Source organism: Drosophila bipectinata, chromosome 3L, assembly GCF_030179905.1.
Source record: "Drosophila bipectinata strain 14024-0381.07 chromosome 3L, DbipHiC1v2, whole genome shotgun sequence".
Lineage (NCBI taxonomy): Eukaryota > Metazoa > Arthropoda > Insecta > Diptera > Drosophilidae > Drosophila > Drosophila bipectinata.
In genome coordinates, this window is record NC_091738.1 from 19,543,873 (window position 1) to 19,563,024 (window position 19,152).

A 19,152-nucleotide genomic window follows, 5' to 3' on the forward strand; every position below is an offset into this window, starting at 1 on the left:
CACTCGAGGGCGCCACCACGAAAACAACTCAAATCGAAGCTCAAAAACTCAAACGCGTCGCCCGGCAACGCAGGCAATCAATTGAACCTTAGTCTCCGGCTGCCTCGCACTCCCATCGGAATTGGGTTGAGTCTCGGTTTGTTTATCTTTTTTGCTGCGTTTCATCAACTTTTACTCCCCTGAGCCGTTTGTTTTGGTGGCGATACCCGCCAGATACCACACCATCAACACACAATTAAATGCAAAATTATTAACGCATGTGTTATATGTTAATTATTGCATAACTTTGTCGGTTTGGCTTCGGCATCTCTGCTCTGTGCGGTGGCAGCTCAGCCGGTGATGGTCTTACCCGGCGTATGCGTAATATTCTAGCGAAATCGATAGGTGAGAAGCGGAGAGGGAGGGAGTCGCAGTGTTATCCGTGGGCTGAGTCTCTTTTATTTGTTTTCTTTTAGGCACTGTAAGAAATAGTCTTTTAAAGTTAAAGTGAAGTAACGAAAGCCTTAAAGTATAACAAGTTTTAAATTATAATTAAATTTTGTCAATAAAAATAATTATCTTTGGCGGATCTACTAATTTCGACATTAAAAAATGTACAAGACTTTAAAATCTTTTTATAATCATTTCAAGGCCAAATTGCCCAAAAAAAGAATATTATGATTAAATAAAAGAGAAGCTTTAGTTTCAATTATATATCTCTTATTTTTTTTACAAAAATCCCTAAACCGCAAAGAGATATTATTCAACCGGCAACACTGCGTATGCGTAATATTCTAATGCAATCATAAAACCAAGACCCAAGGGTGATAGAGAGGGGAGAGTGCGTGAGTGTACTATGTGTGTCAGTGGGAAATCACTCATATGCTTTTGAAAACGTGCTTTTGGGACTAACGATGGCTAACGAAAGTTTCTCCCAATCAATTGGCAAACATTAACCAATTTCGATCGCAGGCCAGAGACGAGCAGGCGTGACGGGAGGAGGCGTGGCCTGAAGCGAGCTGAGTGAATCGTGGTGCGGCGACCTTCGGCAAACGGCAATCAAACAAGCCATTTGAGATAGCCAAACAAGCGCGCGGTCCAAAAAACGCGCACAATACCCACCGTGTACTAACAACAAATAGTAAATAAGCCAAGGCATCTAAGTACGGCAGCAGCATGGAGATCAGGCGCACCCCGCTGCCTTGGAGTCCGGTACTGGCACTGATACTGCTGATGCTGCTCGGCCTCACCGTGGATTTTGGAGTTTTGGCCAAGGGCGCCAGCAATCAGACCACCTCGCAGACCTGGCACCACCAGCAGCACTATCCGAATCAGCTCAATGCATCGCAATCGCTGTCCGATGAAGAGCCAGCGCTTTTGGAGCCAGACACCAGCTCAGCAATTGTTAGCTCGCCCCATGAGAAGCATTTAACGCGCACCTCGGTCATATTTGGGCTAACTAAAGTGGCCAATGAGAGCAGCGTTAGCCAGAAGTGCCACGCGCAGTTGCGGCAAGTGCAGCGTGGCATACTTGGCAAGCAGCCATGGGCCATGAAGGGTAAGTTGGAATAATGGTTTTAACAATTTTCATTTCTTAAAGCTGACCTTATTACTTGGGCATTTTTTATAATTATTCAAGATTTGTTATACAAAATTTATGGTTTATAATATACCATATGCATCATTATATAATACAATACAATATACATATATATTATATTTTTCATGGTGCTTTTTAAAAACATCCCCACAATATTAGGTAGTGCTCCAAGAAATCGTTTTTCGAAATTGATTTTATTCCATACAATTACAAAGTGGTGGTGCCATATGAGTATTCCTGTGTAAGATTTCAAGGGATCGGTCATAAACTATAATCTTTATTTTTTTTAACACGTATCCGATCACTTGAAACACTATATTTACAATTTTAATATTATCTTTTGTTCAATGGTTAAAAAGTACCCCTAATCATAGAAACCATATTTAGTCTTCAGGTTGTTTATAATAATAGCTTAGTTTTACCTAAAATTAAAGCTATTATTGCTTTGATCATTGAACCTCTTTTATAAAAAGGATTATATATAGATGCTTTATAGAATATAGTGTTTTATACTAAAAACTAAAGCCCCTATAGCTTTAAAGAGTTAAACCTTTTAAAAAACTATTCAATTGTTATATCAATTGCATCTTTAGGAAATTATTTATAATTTTTACTAAAACCTGAAGCCTCTATTGCTTTTATTAATTAAACTTTTCAAACAAGTTTTCGATTGTTATATCAACAGCATCCATAGGGAACTTGTACTTTGCAGTGCACTTCATTACAAAATATTACACAAAATATTACAAAAAAAATCTCCCAGAGTATGATTCACAAGCCAATTGTAATTAAAAGATCAATAGACCCCCTCCCTAATTATCAGTTGGCATTTAAGATTAGTCAACTGAAACGCTTGCGTAAATTTGCTTAATTTTAAATTATTCGGGCACTATTTAAACTGGCGCTCGTCACGTGGGTCCAACTAACAAACAAACACTTAATAGCTTTACACATCAAAGCGAATGCAATCAATCGAAATTTCCTAAAATTAAAGTTCGCATTGCTTTTCCCGCAGTTTTGGACGCCTCCGGAACGAAGCCCTCCGGATTCGTGTACGGCCAGAACTACTGGCTGGGCAGCAGGGAGGCCTGTCGAGGGGTTCAACGTCCCGTCGGAATAACCCTCTCAAAGAACTTCGACAGAGTTATGCACTATGGGATTATCACACAACAAGCACCTTTTGACATGGACTATCGGGTCATATACCTGCGCCACAGCTCACCCTGGCAGGTGGAGATCAAGCTGATGTCCGAGCAGATCATTCACATCGGCCTGTGCCTGCCCAGCTCCTGCAGCTCGGAGGAGGTAATGAGCTTGGCACAGGACTATGTCACTGCCGGAATGTTCGCAGAGAACGAGATCTATGACATCCGCCCGGAGGTGGTCTACATGAAGGATCTTCAACTAAAAGAGGCCTTCTTTGAGAGAGCCAGCTTCCGGCTGGTGGTGGCCTGTATCCTAGCCACGGGCGCCCTGATGCTCTGTGCCCAGCAGCTTACGGCGTCCAAGAAGCTGGCGCCCTTAGCCGATGAGCCCGATCCGGGGCTGGCACCCGCCGAATCAGAGCTGTGGCGAGCCCTCCATTCCATGTTGCAGTGGGAGAAGTTCCAGAAGTTCGTACCCTGCTGGGATGTGCCAGCCAACTGGGCCAAAATATTCTCCGTTCGCGAGAACGGTCCCAACGAAATCCCTCTGATGAACGGCCTGCGTTCAGTATGCGCCATCTGGATCATGGTCTTCCATGTGGTCTGGTTCATGTACTTCACAGTTCACAACAAGACGGTGCTAATTTCTTACGCCGAGCAAGCGTTTTTCCAGTACGTTTCCTCGGCACCTCTTCTGGTCGATGTCTTCTTCACAATCAGGTATTTATTTTCGATTTTAATTAAAAGAAAAGTTAAAGAAGTGTTTATTTTCAGTGGCTTCTTGCAAACCTACAACTTTCTGCGAAACTCTCAGCAACTGGAGGCAGTGCGTCGCAATGGCTTTGGCCAGAATCTGAAGCTCTTTGGCAAGCTGCTCTTCCACCGATACCTCCGCTTGGGACCTCTGTACCTAGTGGTGATGGCCACTGTGGACCTGGTCTATGCCTATATTGGAGACGTTTCCGTTTACCACATCAACGAGCGGTTCGACGAAATGTGCTCCAGTCACTGGTGGCGGAATCTGCTCTTCATCCAGAATCTGTTCGATCACCGGGATATGTGCGCCAACTGGAGCTGGTCGTTGGCCTGCGAAATGCAGTTCTTCATCCTAGCCAATGCTCTGCTGTTCCTATATGTCAAGTGAGTGTAGTGGAGATATATTTTATAATTAAAACATATTGTTATTATTTATATTTTTTAAGGCATCCTAAGATAGCCAAATCCATTGTGGCCTCTTTATTCGTGGCCACCATTGCCTGGTCCTACAGCATCGGCCTGAGCATTAAGTTCCAGCTTTCCTTCGATGCTGCCTTTGCCACCGGCACTGAGATCTACACGTCTCCCTTCGTCCGAGTCCTGCCCTATATCCTGGGAGCAGCCACAGCCTGGTGCCTGGCCAAAAACAAGATCCAGGTGGATCTGAGTGAGCCCAAGGAGCGCTGCTGCTGGCATTTCGCATTGTTCGTGTTCTTCGCTTGCATTTACTCGACCGTGAAGCGCGATTTGGGATACTTCATGTCCATCAGCCTGTTTGTTTTCGGGCGCTTCTTCTTCTCCTTGAGCGTTTGCTGGATGATTGCTGGCAGTGCCCGGGGGCGGGGGGTGTGGTGGTCTCGACTCCTGGAGGCCAAGGGCTTCCAGCACGTCAGTAGGCTCTCCTATGCCATTTACCTCCTCAACCCACTGGTCATTGCCTTGTTCTTCAGCTTGACAAACGCCAGTACGCACGCAGATCCTTTTATGCTGGTAAGTTGGATATTAAATTAAAGATTCATATTATTTTTAATAACTAGTAATAACCACATCTTATGATTTAACACTCTATAAAAGTTGCTTATTGCCTTTCATTTAATTGTTATGATAGTTAGATGATGCAATAATTTCTCGGACTCTAAAGAGAGCTCATTATTATGGTTATCTACAAGCCTGACTAAGTTAAACTCAAGACATAATCATAATTATTGAAGCTTACTTTTCCTTTTATTACTCATTCAAATAAATACTTCAAGCTATAATATCAAAGCACTAATCCTAAAAATATTACTCATTTTTTATCCTTCTCCAGTGCGTTGTCACCTGCGGCTTCGCAGTCATCGTCTACCTGGCCTCCATCCTGTTTTCCCTTGCCTTCGAACTGCCCTTCAGCAATCTGTCCAGCTTGCTGCTGAGGAGCACCAGCAAACCGAAAAGTGCCTAAAAGATGCTAGCCCTAAGTTAGATCCTTAAGGTCAACGCACACGCCTCCATCTGACAATTGTGATCGCTTTCATGTACAACAACTCATCATAATCAAAGCACTAGGCTTAGTCTTGTCTTAGTCAATATTTCATGTACTACCTATATATCTTGTATATCGGTGGCCACTTTACATAATAAGCTAACCCTGTAGCAGTAGATTCACACTGACATACGTATTATATATAATATTTTATGAAAAAACGCAAGAATAAAATAAAGGATTATTGAAAATATCTTACAGATTCTTATTGTCCTTAACTTTAGGTTAAAAATACTCAATGCTAGGAAAATAAATATGAAAGACTGAAATTAGATATAAGATATTACTGAAATTCATTAAATTATTAAACTTACTTTAGTTTTCCTGAAATTTTTTCAAAGTTACCGCCTTTATTTTTAAATTCGATATTCTTATCGATATATCGTGACAAGTTTCGAGCTCCCCCTTTCGAGTGACCAAAGAAAAATGTGTAAAAAATACCAGCTGTACCGCTTTCTTGCCTGTTATTGTCTGGGCACAACTTTGTATATTCTTTTCAGAATAAAAAAAATAATAATTGTGTTTTGAAGATAAAGTAATGTTGATTTATTTAAGAATCCTTAGATAATTAAGTATTTGAACATGGATGCAATGCCAAAAATCAAGTATCCACCCCATGGCCACACTATCCATTCTTCGAATGGCCACACTAGCCACAGTTGTTGTTGTCGAACTGTTGTTGTTTTTTTTCTTCGCGCGCGGGTGGCTGCTTTGCTAGCGGCGGGTTGTTTTTTTGTTTTCGTTGGTTTTTTCGAAAACCATAAGATATTCGCGAACACATAAACTCAAACCACGCCGACAACAGACCATAAAATTTTACAAAATTAAAGGTGAAGCCAGGAGGATTAATTGGCTGGCAAGCAGTGCAAACATTCCAAGGCCCAGCATCCTTTGGCCTCTTCTTCTTCCCCATCATCTTGTGCATTCCTGGTTGCGCGAGTGTGTGAGTGCGTGCTACACCCTCGGCTGGAAATTGTGTTAAAAAATGAATAAAATTAAAGCTGCCAATGGAAATATTGATGCCAAAATGAAATGCGCGCGTGTGCATTAAATTATCGCCACTCTCCAACTTCGGTTTGCACGGCCCAGGCAGCGGTGTGTGTGTGTTTCGCTTTTTTTGCAATTAATTAAAAAAACGCACCGAAGGTCGAAAAAAGTTCCCAGCTGTATATATTTAAATTTATCTCACACACGGTGGTGGAATTTGTGCCAGGGTGTGAGTACAAGCCGGGCAGATAAACGAAAAATCGGTCTCCATTCGAAATTGATGTGCCAACCGAAGGGAAAGAGGAGCAGCCCGGCAGCAGAGCAGAAGGTGAGTTCTCAAGAGGGCCACCCACATAACCAGGACACTCGCCTCTTATCACCATATCCGCGCGTCGCTTTTTCGTTTCTTATCAGCGATAACAAGCATCGTTCAACCACCACCCACTTCCACTTCCACTCCCACTCTCGCTCTCCGTATCTTCCGGCTCTCTTGCCTCTCTTCATTAAGGAACTGGGATTGCTGTTGTTGAGTGCTCTTCTTTATTTTCTTCTTTTTTTTTTTTGGCTTTTTTTTTTGCATGTCGCACCATCGTCACAGGCGTCACACGGACTGACCTTGAACAAGTTCAGGCACAGTGGCACGCATGCTGTCTGCTCCTTGTCGCTGCCTTTTTCCGCTTCTTCTTCGCCTTGGCGGCCGGCTCCACTGTTCGCCCCACCCCTGCCGCCACCTGGTGCTCAAGATTGCTGGCGTGTGTCCATGTGCCTGACAGTGGAGCCCACTCTTCTGCTTCCATTGAAGAGTAAACAGTGGGGGAAGTGGCTCTAAAGACCAGAAATTAAACAAAAATATTTACCCACAGTGGGGACCACCCTCATATCAGTCTATGTGTAGATTTCTCATAAAATTATATAAAAAGTGACGTGGTTTTGTGATAATTTTTTAATATCTATGTGTAGCCACTCTCCGGCGTTTGACGTAATTGAAATGCTTTAGTTTTCAATCACATGCTCGCCCCCAAAGCTCGGTTTTTTTTTTATCAACTTCTCCCAGCAGCTTCCGCGGGAAGCTTCCTCCTCCTCCCTCGCCGTCACTTTCAGCGTGGAAGTTTATCTGCTGGAAGAGTTTCAATATTTCTGCCACTTGCTGTCGCAATTAATGGCTCTTTTTCTGTTTGCTGTCTGCCTTTTCCTTTTGGCCACCTTCTCGCTTATCCTCTTCGTGGCCCACTGTCGTGCCACCTTACTGGGCCGTACACTGACCCCAAAGATACAGATACTCCCCGTCGACGTCAGCCCCCGAAGCTTTTTGCTTTCTCTTTTACTCCCGTCAGCGGTAAGCTCACCTCGCTTTCAGATCGAACTCAGGTCCGCTGCTAATCGCAATGAAGAATCGGAACCTTTTTGGAAAATTTTTTAAAATTTGTATTTTTAATTAATTTTATGAGCTTATGTGTTGTATCTACTTTATGACATTTTTTTTTGGCAAAATCTGACGTAAATAAACGCTCCTTTTGAAAAGTAACACCTTTTTTTAGGATAGTATTTATTGTTATATGATATGGCCCATTGTATAGACAGTGGGCTGCAACCTACATTTCGTGTTTAAAATTTGCATGTCAGAAAAACATATACTCTTTAAGTAAATAGGAGTAATGGGAGTAATTTTTGTAGAAGATTAAATATTAAATTCATAATTAAATGGTTTATTTATTTTAATAATAAAGAAAGACATGTATGAAGATATACATGTATATGAAGACTGCCACTGGAAGATATATTTTCATATATAGAATATTTATTTTTTTATCACTTCATAAAGTCCATAAAATTCCAACTAATTTAAGATCAGCAAATATTTGCATATGCCAACATATGGGAATCAAGAAATGCTTCTTGAAGAACAATATATGAACACATATCTGTTATATGTACATATATGTATATATGTATATGGATGTAAGAACATATCGCACCAATTGTCAATTGTATGTATATATGTATCTATGTTTGTTTGTTGAAATTTATGAATCATGAAATTTATTTTTTTAATTTGCATTCTGGAGTGCCTCTGTGGTGTTGAAATTCTTTCTTTATTCTTTTCTTTTTGTTCAGATTTGCATTATCAACGTTTTTTTTTCGGAAACCCAAATCGGAATGCATGTATGTATAGTATAATACAAAATACAAAATGAAGCCCCTTATCAGGCTTTCTACCACTTTATAAGGAAAGACGCTGGCGCATATTGTACGGCTAGAAAGAGGGAATAGATCCGAGAGTTAAAGGATGGAAGAGTTAATGGAAGATTATGGAAATACTTAGAACAGCTGTACCATTTTCAATTTTTGCTAAGTTTAGTTTGCATTTATTAAATTTTAAAATGTTTTTTTTTTTAATTTTAAAACCTTTTCTGAGTAATTAAGATATTACAACTGTGATTGCGGGCTTTCAACTCACACCTCTCCTCTTCCCCCTTTGATGAAAGCATTCGTGGAGTGCGTGCCTGGAACCCGTTTAGATGCCTCGCCAGGCCACTGCCACTGGCCTGCGAACTGGTCGTTGGCCGTTGGCCCATCGGCCTGTAAAAATGTAAACAAAAGGCGCGTAATTAAATTTTCATACGCAGCCGAGGAAAATGTATTCATAAATAATTTAGCGTGCGAGCGAGAGTGACCAACCCTGGGCCACGGCTATAAAGTTCCCATTAAGGAGCCGGGCTTCCAGCGGGTCCTGGGTGTATCCTGTTCTTATATTTTGCATTTGTCGTTGCGAGCCACCCCCCTGTTGGCTTTTTAATTGGCAATTTGCCGAGCCCGCTGGTTTGTCACTCAGTCCTCAGTCCTCAGACCTCGGTCCTCGGTGGGTAGTCCTGTATGTCCTTCAATCAAACCGAATGCATTTGTCTTCGCTTTGTTGGCTCCTTCGGCTGAAGTTCCTGTTCCCGTTCCTGCTCCAGCTCCTTCCTGCCTGGCTTCTGGGTTATGAGTAATGCTCTTTGTGCCTCTGGGTCTCGGGACTCGGGTCTCTGGCTGGAAACAGGAACTCCTTCCGCCCAGGCCCGGCACACAACTGCAGCTGCTGGGCAAGAGTTAATTATGGGCCTGTGGCTGGTACACTGAGAGGAATTCTACTAGCTATAATAAAGGATATTATAGATTATATTTCAGACTAACTGATTCAAGATTCTTGTTATTTTAGTGACAATATATTCTAGAGATTAGGTTTATTTTTAAATATATATACATATATATTGTATTACTTATAGACCACCTTGAAGTACTATCGATTTCTCTCGCTGTGTGCCAACGCCCAAGGTTTCGCCATAAAAACGAAGCAAGCCAGCGCCACAGCCGGAGGCATGCTGCACGGATTGCATCCGAATCCGCATCCGCTGCCTGCCTTGTTGTACATTGTTGCCTCATATCAACCTCACCCACACCCACACCCCAAGCCGCTTAAATATCTGTCTGGCTTGGTTGCTTAGCCTGCCCCTGCTACTTGCAACACACGTTCCTTAGCAGTGGCAGTGCCACATAAATGCAAATGGAAATGGAAAAAGTTTCCCGGCTGGCGGGACTCACCCACAGACCGCAGAGCTGGGCCCAACGTGCTGTAATTGCGGCATGTTGGCAGCAGATACCTCTGGAATGGCAACTCCCTTGCTGACTCACATTTTCCAACAGCTGGTAGGCGGGTTTTCCTGCATTTTCTTGAAATTTAAGGAAGGAATTTCCAATGAGATGGCCTCTTGAGATTATTGAATCAGTAAGATCTGTAAGATATTTCTCCCAGTGCTGTTTCCTGGGACATGTTTACACTAGGACTCCCACATAGATAAGATACATATACATAGTAGATATGTAAGGATATGTAAGGATGCAACCCAAACACACAGAAGCACAGCCCTCAACATGTGAGAGACATTTGTTTTGCCCCCCAGCGGCGGGTTTTTTGTTCAAAACTTGAGCTCTTGACTCCCATTTGGTGACGCCGACAAGATGCCAAGTGGCACATGCAACGCACTCCCGGTCCTTGAGATGCCGCGCTATTACAGTGACACATTTAAGGCCTCCAGCTGGCTGCAGTTGCATGCTGCAATTTGTGGCAACTTTTTTCGGTTTTTTTCTCAAACAATAGCCTTGCACTGGTTTGTAATTGCTTGGGGATCTTTGAGGGGTTATAGGCAGTTGGCTTTTTAACGAAATCAAAGTATTTATTTATATTTCGTTATAATCTATATATATGTTTGGAGATTCTTTGAAAATTGTATCTCAGTTGGATTAGTACTTGCGGAGTTATAACATAATTTGTATTCCCACTTACAATAGTCACCAAGACATCCCGATGCCTTAACATAAAGCACCTATTTTTTCAAAGAGGTCTCTTACAATTTCTCTATCTCTAGAGGTCTCTATTTTTACATGGTGAGCTTGCTATTATCTTGTAAAAAGTATCTTCTACTAAAGTAAATAAAAATTGAAGCCGTTCATGAAGTTCTCTTCTTAAGAAAGTTCTAAAAAAGCATGTTTTTTGAGCCGCAATGGCGTATAACCCCTTAAGAGACCTATTAAGTCTTGGTTTGTTTTTTATACTCCTGAAAAGGGTGTCTCTAAGGAGCCTATAAAGGGTATATGTATATTCTTGATAAGGATCCCCCTATATTCTATATTCTATATATACTATATACTATATAACATTCTTGTTGATAGCCAAAGAAGTACCTATTAGAGTAAGTTCCTCCTCATTTCAGACATTTTTTATTGAAAAATGTGCTTATTCGAAAAAGAAACAAGCTGGGGATCCGAAGCACACTTCGGAAACTGTTAATGAATGGATTGGAAGGCAACTTTTTAAATTAATGGACGAGCACAAAGTCCCGACCTCAATCCGATTGAAAATCTTGGGTCAATCATAAAAAGTCGGCTCGGGCAGTATATAACAGCTCCATCAAACAGGGGCAACCTTTTGAAGCGTGTTGTACCTGAATGGATACGAATCCCTAAAAAATAAACCTGAAATTTTGGTAAAGAGCATGCCTAACCGCGTACAGGAAGTCATTTCGAATACTCTTCTTTGGAAAAAAATATCAATATTATTTTGACGATTAGAACTTTTTGAAACGTGCAACATTGAGTTTATGTAGGTTGTTTTTGTTTTTAACTTAAGTCTCCTTGAATTCATCTGTATCATCATTGTTTTTGCTTCGAATTTATTAAGAATTAAATAATAAAAATAAAAAAAAATAATAGTGTGATTATGATTTTATGGGTGACGAAAGTCTGTGTCGTGATCATGCCATAGCTGAAGGGAAAACGAACGATCGGAATAGTTCCAGAACGATCGGAAAGGTCATTGTTTTCATGATTCCGCAGATAATTACTACAGAACTCCTATTTTGTGGTCTATTAGTGGTTTGTTAATAATATTCCCTTAAGGATCAGACGACTATATCTATTATTTGCGATGTATATTCCATCCCTCTCTTTAAAGGGAAAGGGATTTCCTGTCTTGTTTGATGACTAATAGTTTCCTGCTTAGAACCTAAAGACAGACTCTGATGAGCCCGTGAGTCTGAATCTAAGCTTATTATCTAAGCTTGCGAATTAAATAAAGATGTAAACACAATTATTTCTTGTAGAAAACAGTTGAAGGCATTTAAGATGTAATTTCCAACCTAAATAACAGGTTTTGAAAAGTCAGTTCCCCACTCTGCCTAACGACTTACATCCAAGAGACCCATCTGGCCCAGTCATCTCAAGCTCTCCAGTATATCTTTTCTAAAAAACTGCCAATCATTTCCACACTTTCGATTGGAAGTCTGTGTAGTGAGTGAGTTTTAATGGCCCGTGCTGGTAGTACTGGTGCGTAGTTGGAATCGGACTTTGGAGCAACTCCACCTGGCAGTCAATTATGCAATTGGCTTCGCAACTTACTGGCCAGTATTGCTGTTTACTCGGCTGGCAATTACCCGCCTCGTCTAATTACCCGCCCAGCTAGAGTCTGAGCTTCAGAGGCCTCTCATAAATATTTATTTGTTGGAAACAAATGTTCTTGAATTGATATTTAAAGGTAATACTTTTGTTTAATTTCAAGCGGCCTGTTTGGAGGCATACTCCACGTGAAAGTTGCCTTTCTCCGGCACTTGTGCAGTGTACCAAGTGGGAGACAGCCCGACAGGCAGCCATTCAAAGTGTTTTTGGCCAGCAGCCAAGTATTCGCCATGCCAACCTGCTGCCGTTCAACGAAAACAATTCCTCCGCCACTGCCACTGACACTGCACCGGTGGTGTCTCTCCAACTAATCAGAGCCTCGATAAACAATAGAAGACGCCTCTCCCCGCCTCAACTGAATGGCAGGCCATTCTACTCGTCCATATATATAGAGATATATCTGGTGTGCTGGCTGATGTTTTTGCGGGCCATTCAGACCCCGATAAAATGTAACCTTCGACTTGAAAAAGTTGCTCGGCACTGCCGTTTGGCATTTTATCGACTGCGAAATGCCAGAGCTGGCAAGGGTCCCATCCCCGAATCCAAATTCCAATAAAGTCTAGGCTTATTTTTCAAAGTTGGCGAGGGGTGTGAGTAGAGTTCCAAGCAAGCCCCTATCGCCCAGCAGAGGCACTTGATATCAAGCCCCTATTTGGGTCAAAGGGCAATTGTATAATTGGGAAAGAACTGTTATCATGCCATGACCTGAACACAATTAATGAAAGCATTCGGTGGGGAACCATCTCAATTATTTATTTCCATAGCTAGAGCCCTTTGAGAACTGTTGGAACCACCCACTTGCCCCGAAACTTGCACTATTTTTGCCTTCCAAGTTGGCCTTCGCTGGCAGCCAACTTAGAGCCTGTCTTCGGGCTGCAAAGGTCAGAGGCTCGCTGGTAATTAGTTTTTGCATATCTCGAGGCCTTTGCATCCGCCCCGGGTCCTGGTCTCCCTATCAGGGCTGCCATCTTCGGGAGCTTGTTGAGGACGAACAGGACGATTGCGTGCCTGGCGGCCACCAACCATGAGGCGGAGCTGCAGCCCCACCGTACAGCTCTTTTACATTAACCGTGTCTGCATTGACTTTGGCGGGGAATTTACATGAATATAAAAATTTTATAGCGTTTCGTGCCGGCCCGTCCTCGTGTTCCGGCTCTGTTCCCCGCTCCCTATCGCTGTAATTAAATATTTAAGTTGCTCGGACTTCCATAACTCACACTGCCGCCTAAAAACAAAATTCTATTTACTTTCCTATCAAACTAGGTATAGTTTACTTAGGAGAAGGTCTAACTTCCAAAATAGCTCATCTTTTTCGAAAAAGTATTGACTTTTAAAGACTATCCCCAGTGGTTTAGTTAGTTAAGAGGTTAGTTCGCTTAAACTCATGAAACTCGGACAATCGATAGCCGTTTAATCTTATCACTATTCCTCTTGATGCCCTATCTTATCGGGTTAGTTAACAAAGTCTCGTGCCATAACAATCATTAAGGTGTAAGGCTAGACTCGGTTCTGAACGGCGCACTTCAGTTCACTTGGGTGGCAGGCGATGTTCGCATCCGGCGGGTACGTGACAGTCTCGACAGACTTTTCGATTCTTTTGGCGACTCTCGCCTTTGTCTGACTATCACCATCGCTCCAAGTGCGTTCCCGGTGGCCTTATTGGACATGAGAATGGGGACCATATCAGAAAGTGTAAAAAACATATTATATTATACTCGAAATCGTGACTGAAAAACACTCTAGAGATAAACCAACTCTTAGTAGATAGTAGTTTCGAAATATTACTTCCCTTTTTCAAAGACAGTTGTAGCCTAAAGTTTAATCGCTAAACTACAGTATGTTTGATACAGTAACCATATGGTAGTCTCTTCGTTGACACTTCGATCATTTTTGGTCCTTTAACATCCAGTGTTGTAAAGTGTAAAGTGATTTGACAAACAATTTTTAAAAATATTTAATCCTTACAGTGTGTGAAAAAAACACTATATTCCATTTTTGTTGCCAGATAAAAGTGGAGCAACAAAACCTGGCTATGCAATACCATAGATCAGTGGTGGGCACACAATACATTGACATAATTTTAATAAATTAGTATTGATAACAATTAGCAGAAATTAGGCTGCGAGCATCACGTTTTATACGTTTATACTGTGTGTGTGCGGAAGAGCTCGAGCAAAGAATGCCCCTCACTGTCATAGATTATAATAAAATTATTGCACCAGATACCACCTATCAATACTTCTATAAAAATATATAGTTTATTTCATTTTAAACATTTTGTGCGAAAAAACTTAAACAGAGAATACTTTGGAATTTAAAATAAATAAAAATTGAATTAAGGAAGCATATGAAAAACATTATGTATGGTATTTTTATGCATAAATGCAATATTACTCTGAAGAACACCCTTCAAAGAATCAGGATTTGCATATATGGCTACCAGACAAGTCCATATCTTTGTCAATTATCCACCTATTCTTAAGTAAAACACCTCAAAAGATTAGCATTTCAAATGCAAAGTTTGAAGGAAGTTTAGGGCAAGGAAGTTTCTTAAAAATATTTTATATACATTATTATAATACAATATTATATATTTAAATAGAGTATAAATTAAGCCCCAGTCAGGTTAACCAATGGAGAACAAGTATAAAAAATGTTGTTTTTGTTTTTATTATAGGAGCCGAACTTGTCACCGTTTAAGGGTTAACCGCACACTAGTTAGTCAACACTGTTTCACCCACAAACTGTCATTTTGGTAACAGACTACACATATTTGTCGAAGAGACCACCTTGTAGATATTGCACCATGGCCTAAACAATAAATGAATATAGACTTCCACTCTTCCACTCTCCATAAAAAATGGGCAGTAATGATTATTAGCGCAATTGTAGAACCATTAACGATCGATGGGGTCTGGTAATGTGTTTAATCTAGATTCTAGAAGGTCTCGAAGGCTCCCCACTCCGCTCTCCAAATATTTGTTGATTCTCTGTGCTGCCCAAGAAAATCCCCCTTAAGAACCATTATCAGAAGACTCCTATCTGGCGATCGATGGGGCTTCAATTAGGCATTAGAACAGCTTTGTTGGCCAATAACATTAATTTGTTTAACTTTCTATAACTACAGTACACTTGTCGCACTACGTCACCGAATCAACTGTCACAAGTTCTTGTGCCCGGATTCCAGGTACTCCCTTATCTTCCTTATCGATATCGGCAGCCCGATCGGGCCACAAATCAATCATTCGGGCTTATCTCCTCCGGTTCCGTGGCTGCCTAGTTGGCGGCAACCCTTTAGTTCACTTTTCCGAGCCACTCGCTGCCCATCAACCCATCAGCCCCTGCTCTGTTTTCGGTGAAAATTTTTGGAGGGAACCATGTCAGGTGTGTATTGGCGGCATCGATTACGTGACGTCAGTGGGGGTCATCTGCTCGCAGGTCAGCCCGCGACCTCACCTGTTGACATCCACTCCCATAATTATCCTAATGCAAAATTCATTGTCCACTCGGGAGCGATAAGTGGTGCACTTTGTTAGAGTCTAGCTGGAGGGGGACTTTTGGATAACGTTTCTATAACCCGTTCTCCATTCTGTTCCGTTTCAGCCACTTGGATCCAGAAATAAATGGCCGCGGGACGCAGGAAACGCTTCCGTCTGAGGTGTCCGGAAATAGAAAGCCGCTAGAATGGACAAGCGATCGCTGTGCCTGCTGGTCATCTGCATCAAAATGTGCCTGGTCATCTGGCTGGTCAGCTGGCAGCAGCCGCCGCTGCTGGAGTCCGAGATGATGGCCGAGGCAGCTGCCCTCGGCGGCGGTAGCAGAGGCGCCAGCAGCAGCTCCCCCCCGCCGCCGCCGGCGAGTGAGAGGAGAAGAGGCCTCAAGAGCGGAGGCAGCAGCGGAAGCGGCAGCGGGAGCAATCCAAACCAAATAACCCAGCCTAGTCGCACTCACCTTAGCTTTAACGATAGCATAGTTAGCAACACATTCGAGAGGCCGGCGGCGCCCCCGCCACAGTCGTTGGCCCCCCAGACGCCCACCCCCCCGCAGAGCAGCATGCACCTGATGGATCTTCCCAACTTCGCCTACATCATCGACCAACCGCCCTGCGAGCCGAGGGTGCAGGCCCTGGTGCTGGTCCACTCCGCGATACCCAACATCGAGAAGCGGCGGATCATCCGGCAGACGTGGGCGGAGCGCAGCTACATCGACCGGACGCCCCTGCGGGTCATCTTCCTGCTGGGCGGAGTGGGGGCCGGGGCCGAGAACTGGCAGCACTGGGTCGAGCGGGAGAGCACTCTGCACGGCGACATCGTGCAGGGCAACTTCGACGACGCCTACCGGAACATGACCTACAAGCATGTGATGGCGCTCAAGTGGTTCACCGAGAACTGCGCCCAGGCCCAGCTGATGGTGAAGGTGGACGACGACGTCTACATAAACACGCCGCAGCTGGTCAAGTTCTTGACGGATCCGACCCTGCCGGAGCACGCCCTCCTCCACCAGCCGGAACTTCTGCTCTGCCGGCCCGTCAAGAAGTCCAGGGTGAAGCGCACATATCGCGTGAGTATTCTGACCAGACTTCCATGCCCAATTACTAAACCATTGCCTTCCCAACAGTCAAAGTGGAGGGTGACCTACAAGGAGTACCCCCACCGCTTCTATCCGCCCTACTGCCCTGGCCTGGCCATCGTCTACTCGCCGGAGGTGGTGCGCCGGCTGTACGCGGCGGCCCAGAAGGCCAACTACTTCTGGGTGGACGACGTCCTCATTACCGGCGTCCTCACCGAGGCCACGGGCACCAAGATCACCAAGCTGACGTACTACCTGGATACGGCAGCAGTGCGCAAGCTGGTCCAGGGCGGCACTGACCTGGATAAGCCGCCATTCCTCTTTACCAGCGACGGCATCCGTCCGGACGAGAGCCTGGCCCTTTGGCAGATGACAGTGGAGAGCAACTACACGCTGACCACGCCATCCTCCGCATCCGCATCAGCATCCTTCTCTTCCGCAAACATTTCGAGGTCGCCGTCGCCGACGAGCCGGGGCATCAGCTAGTTTGACTGGCAACTAGATCTGAGATACGTTTAGTTTATTTGGCTGTTCAGTTTAGGGTTTCGTTAAGCTTAGGTCCTATTTTGTAGCTATCTGTAATGTTAACTGATTAATCTTAGGTAGCATTTTTGTCGAGAGAGTCCGTGGGGACAGGACGAACATAAAATAACAGAAGGAACATTGCAAGTCAAGTGAACCACCAACCACCTGCCTACAATCATTCGTATCATATGAACGGTAACTAACCTAAGGATTATAACGATAGCCATGTACTGTACATCCAATGCGAGTCGCTCACCAACCAAACACACTGAATACACCATGATGCGAGGGCGTCCTAACCTTAAGCACAACTCTTATAGCGTAAGAAATCTACAAAGTACTTAATGATCGAGATGATAAACCTAGAGAATATACTGGATATAACCAAACCAAATATGGAAACCCGCATGACAAAGGACGAACCTAGAGGGTAGATATTAACAAAAGTTATACGATGGATGCTTACACGATATTGTACTTTTTTGTATTGTGAGTCCCATAGAGAACTTGTATTTTGTAGCTATCCGATACTCCCCTTTTTATTCTCGTAATTCCGTGGAAACCAAGCCAATCTATAAATTTAAATCTAGAGTCGCATATTCATACATTTATACGGATACATTTAATAAATTAAAAACGAAAAAAGAAATATATGACATAAGTGGGAACAGTAAAGCCAGGAACGTTAACATGAAATATCAAAAGGCAGAACAAGATAATGGTATGCTAAGCGCTGAACGATGAACGAACGAAAATTGTAACAAATGAAATTTATAAATGTGTAATGAAATTAATTAAATGTTCAAGTTTGTCAGAAATTATATGAAGTCATTTCAAAATACAAATAACAAACGGAAATAAATGTTTTCAATAGTTTTGGCCTTAGTTGGGCCGCCTGCCGCTAGGTGGCGCTTTACACTATCATCCCTATTACCAAATGCCATCCCTAAGAGAACTGCTTGCACTGCTTTGCCCGCAGCGCCAAATTTGAAAGTACATTGGCGGTACAACTTTTGTGAATAATTTAAAGCTTTCAATACGGATTGTCATATTTGCACTTGACCAGGACAATACCTGCCCGCACCTCCGCCATTTCACCTGTATGCCGTGTAAATAATTCAATGCGAATGTGGAACCAAAACCCATTTCGACAGCTGCGCTCAAGGACCTTAAAATTGCCACCGTGCACTCGAATTTAAAACGCCACGTACAAATTGCGCACAATTCGGTTTTCTGAAGTGGAAACCTATTTTTAGGGCTGCGGGGGATTAGCAGTAGTGACCGAATCGAGCGGCGGCCCGAATCGACTGCCAGTGACAACTAATTGTTTTTATTCCCACGCCCGGCGATTGACTTTGACATTGCCGGAGGGTGTCGGAGGGGGCGGAAAGGGTCAAAGGCGGCAGGACCCTTGATGACGTGTGTGTGGGTAGCCAATTGTTGCATCACCCCGTCCGACATTTCGCTACTTTGATTAGCCGAGCGTTCCTTTCGGCGTTCAGTGCTTCTCGGCCGGCCAGCGGGTACGGTCGCAGTTCATTTTTCTCATTAAATATTAAGCGTTAAGTACCGACAGGACAACGGTCATCTATGGCGGCAGTGGGTTCGGTAAGTGCCTCGACCCACAGAAATTGTGTCAATAGGGAAGCCATTGAAAGGTTTAATTGAAAATGATTGTTCAATAGAGTGCAATCAGTAATCAAAGTTAGGGAGAAAAATTAAAAAATTAAATTAAACATTTTTAATAAAAAGATTCTTAGGTGATTGGAGTGGTACGGAGGGGTGATAGTGAAAAAATCATGGTACTAAATTGTACCTGTATACGTAGTTCAAGAAGGTATTTTATAAAATATCTAGTAAATTTAATGAACAGTCCGCAATCATAAATTGAGTGATATTTTGGAGCAAAAAAAAAGGTAAATAAAACATAATGTTTATTTATGATTTTTATTTTTTCGCTCAGAGAATATTGATTATTTTGAGATTTTTTAAATAAAAACAACAATCATTAATTTCAGTCCCCGACTTTTATATAAATAATAAAAGAGGTGAAGAACTTAAAAACAATTTATTTTTAA

At 42.8% G+C, this 19,152-nt stretch overlaps 3 protein-coding genes across 6 annotated transcripts in view; all 3 read left to right on the top strand.

The window, feature by feature from the left end:
* The first annotated feature begins 360 nt into the window (after window positions 1-360).
* On the top strand, window positions 361-5,157 carry LOC108132752 (nose resistant to fluoxetine protein 6). Its single transcript, XM_043214167.1, has 6 exons — window positions 361-384; window positions 952-1,537; window positions 2,595-3,444; window positions 3,499-3,864; window positions 3,927-4,470; window positions 4,790-5,157. Exons 2-6 carry the CDS (start codon window positions 1,156-1,158, stop codon window positions 4,919-4,921), a joined length of 2,274 nt encoding a protein of 757 aa, XP_043070102.1. The 5' UTR covers window positions 361-384; window positions 952-1,155; the 3' UTR covers window positions 4,922-5,157.
* A 538-nt stretch (window positions 5,158-5,695) lies between these two features.
* LOC108132538 (beta-1,3-galactosyltransferase 5) lies at window positions 5,696-17,895 on the top strand. 3 transcript variants are annotated; one of them, XM_043212690.2, is made up of 3 exons: window positions 5,696-6,317; window positions 15,584-16,540; window positions 16,598-17,895. In XM_043212690.2, exons 2-3 carry the CDS (start codon window positions 15,665-15,667, stop codon window positions 17,033-17,035), a joined length of 1,314 nt encoding a protein of 437 aa, XP_043068625.1. In that variant the 5' UTR covers window positions 5,696-6,317; window positions 15,584-15,664; the 3' UTR covers window positions 17,036-17,895. The 3 variants fall into 3 exon arrangements, with proteins under 3 accessions (XP_043068625.1, XP_043068626.1, XP_043068628.1); XM_043212691.2 differs by lacking the exon at window positions 5,696-6,317 and adding an exon at window positions 13,502-13,543; XM_043212693.2 differs by lacking the exon at window positions 5,696-6,317 and adding an exon at window positions 15,108-15,364.
* Window positions 17,896-18,594: 699 nt separating this feature from the next.
* LOC108132618 (band 7 protein AGAP004871) overlaps window positions 18,595-19,152 on the top strand; it is a 37,115-nt gene continuing 36,557 nt past the window's right edge. The window contains exon 1 of one of the 2 annotated variants that reach the window (XM_070280480.1): window positions 18,595-18,682. In XM_070280480.1, the coding sequence (XP_070136581.1) occupies window positions 18,665-18,682 (18 nt within the window). In that variant the 5' untranslated portion in view covers window positions 18,595-18,664. The remainder of the gene's footprint in view (window positions 18,683-19,152) is intronic. The other variant, XM_070280479.1, reaches the window with a different exon arrangement.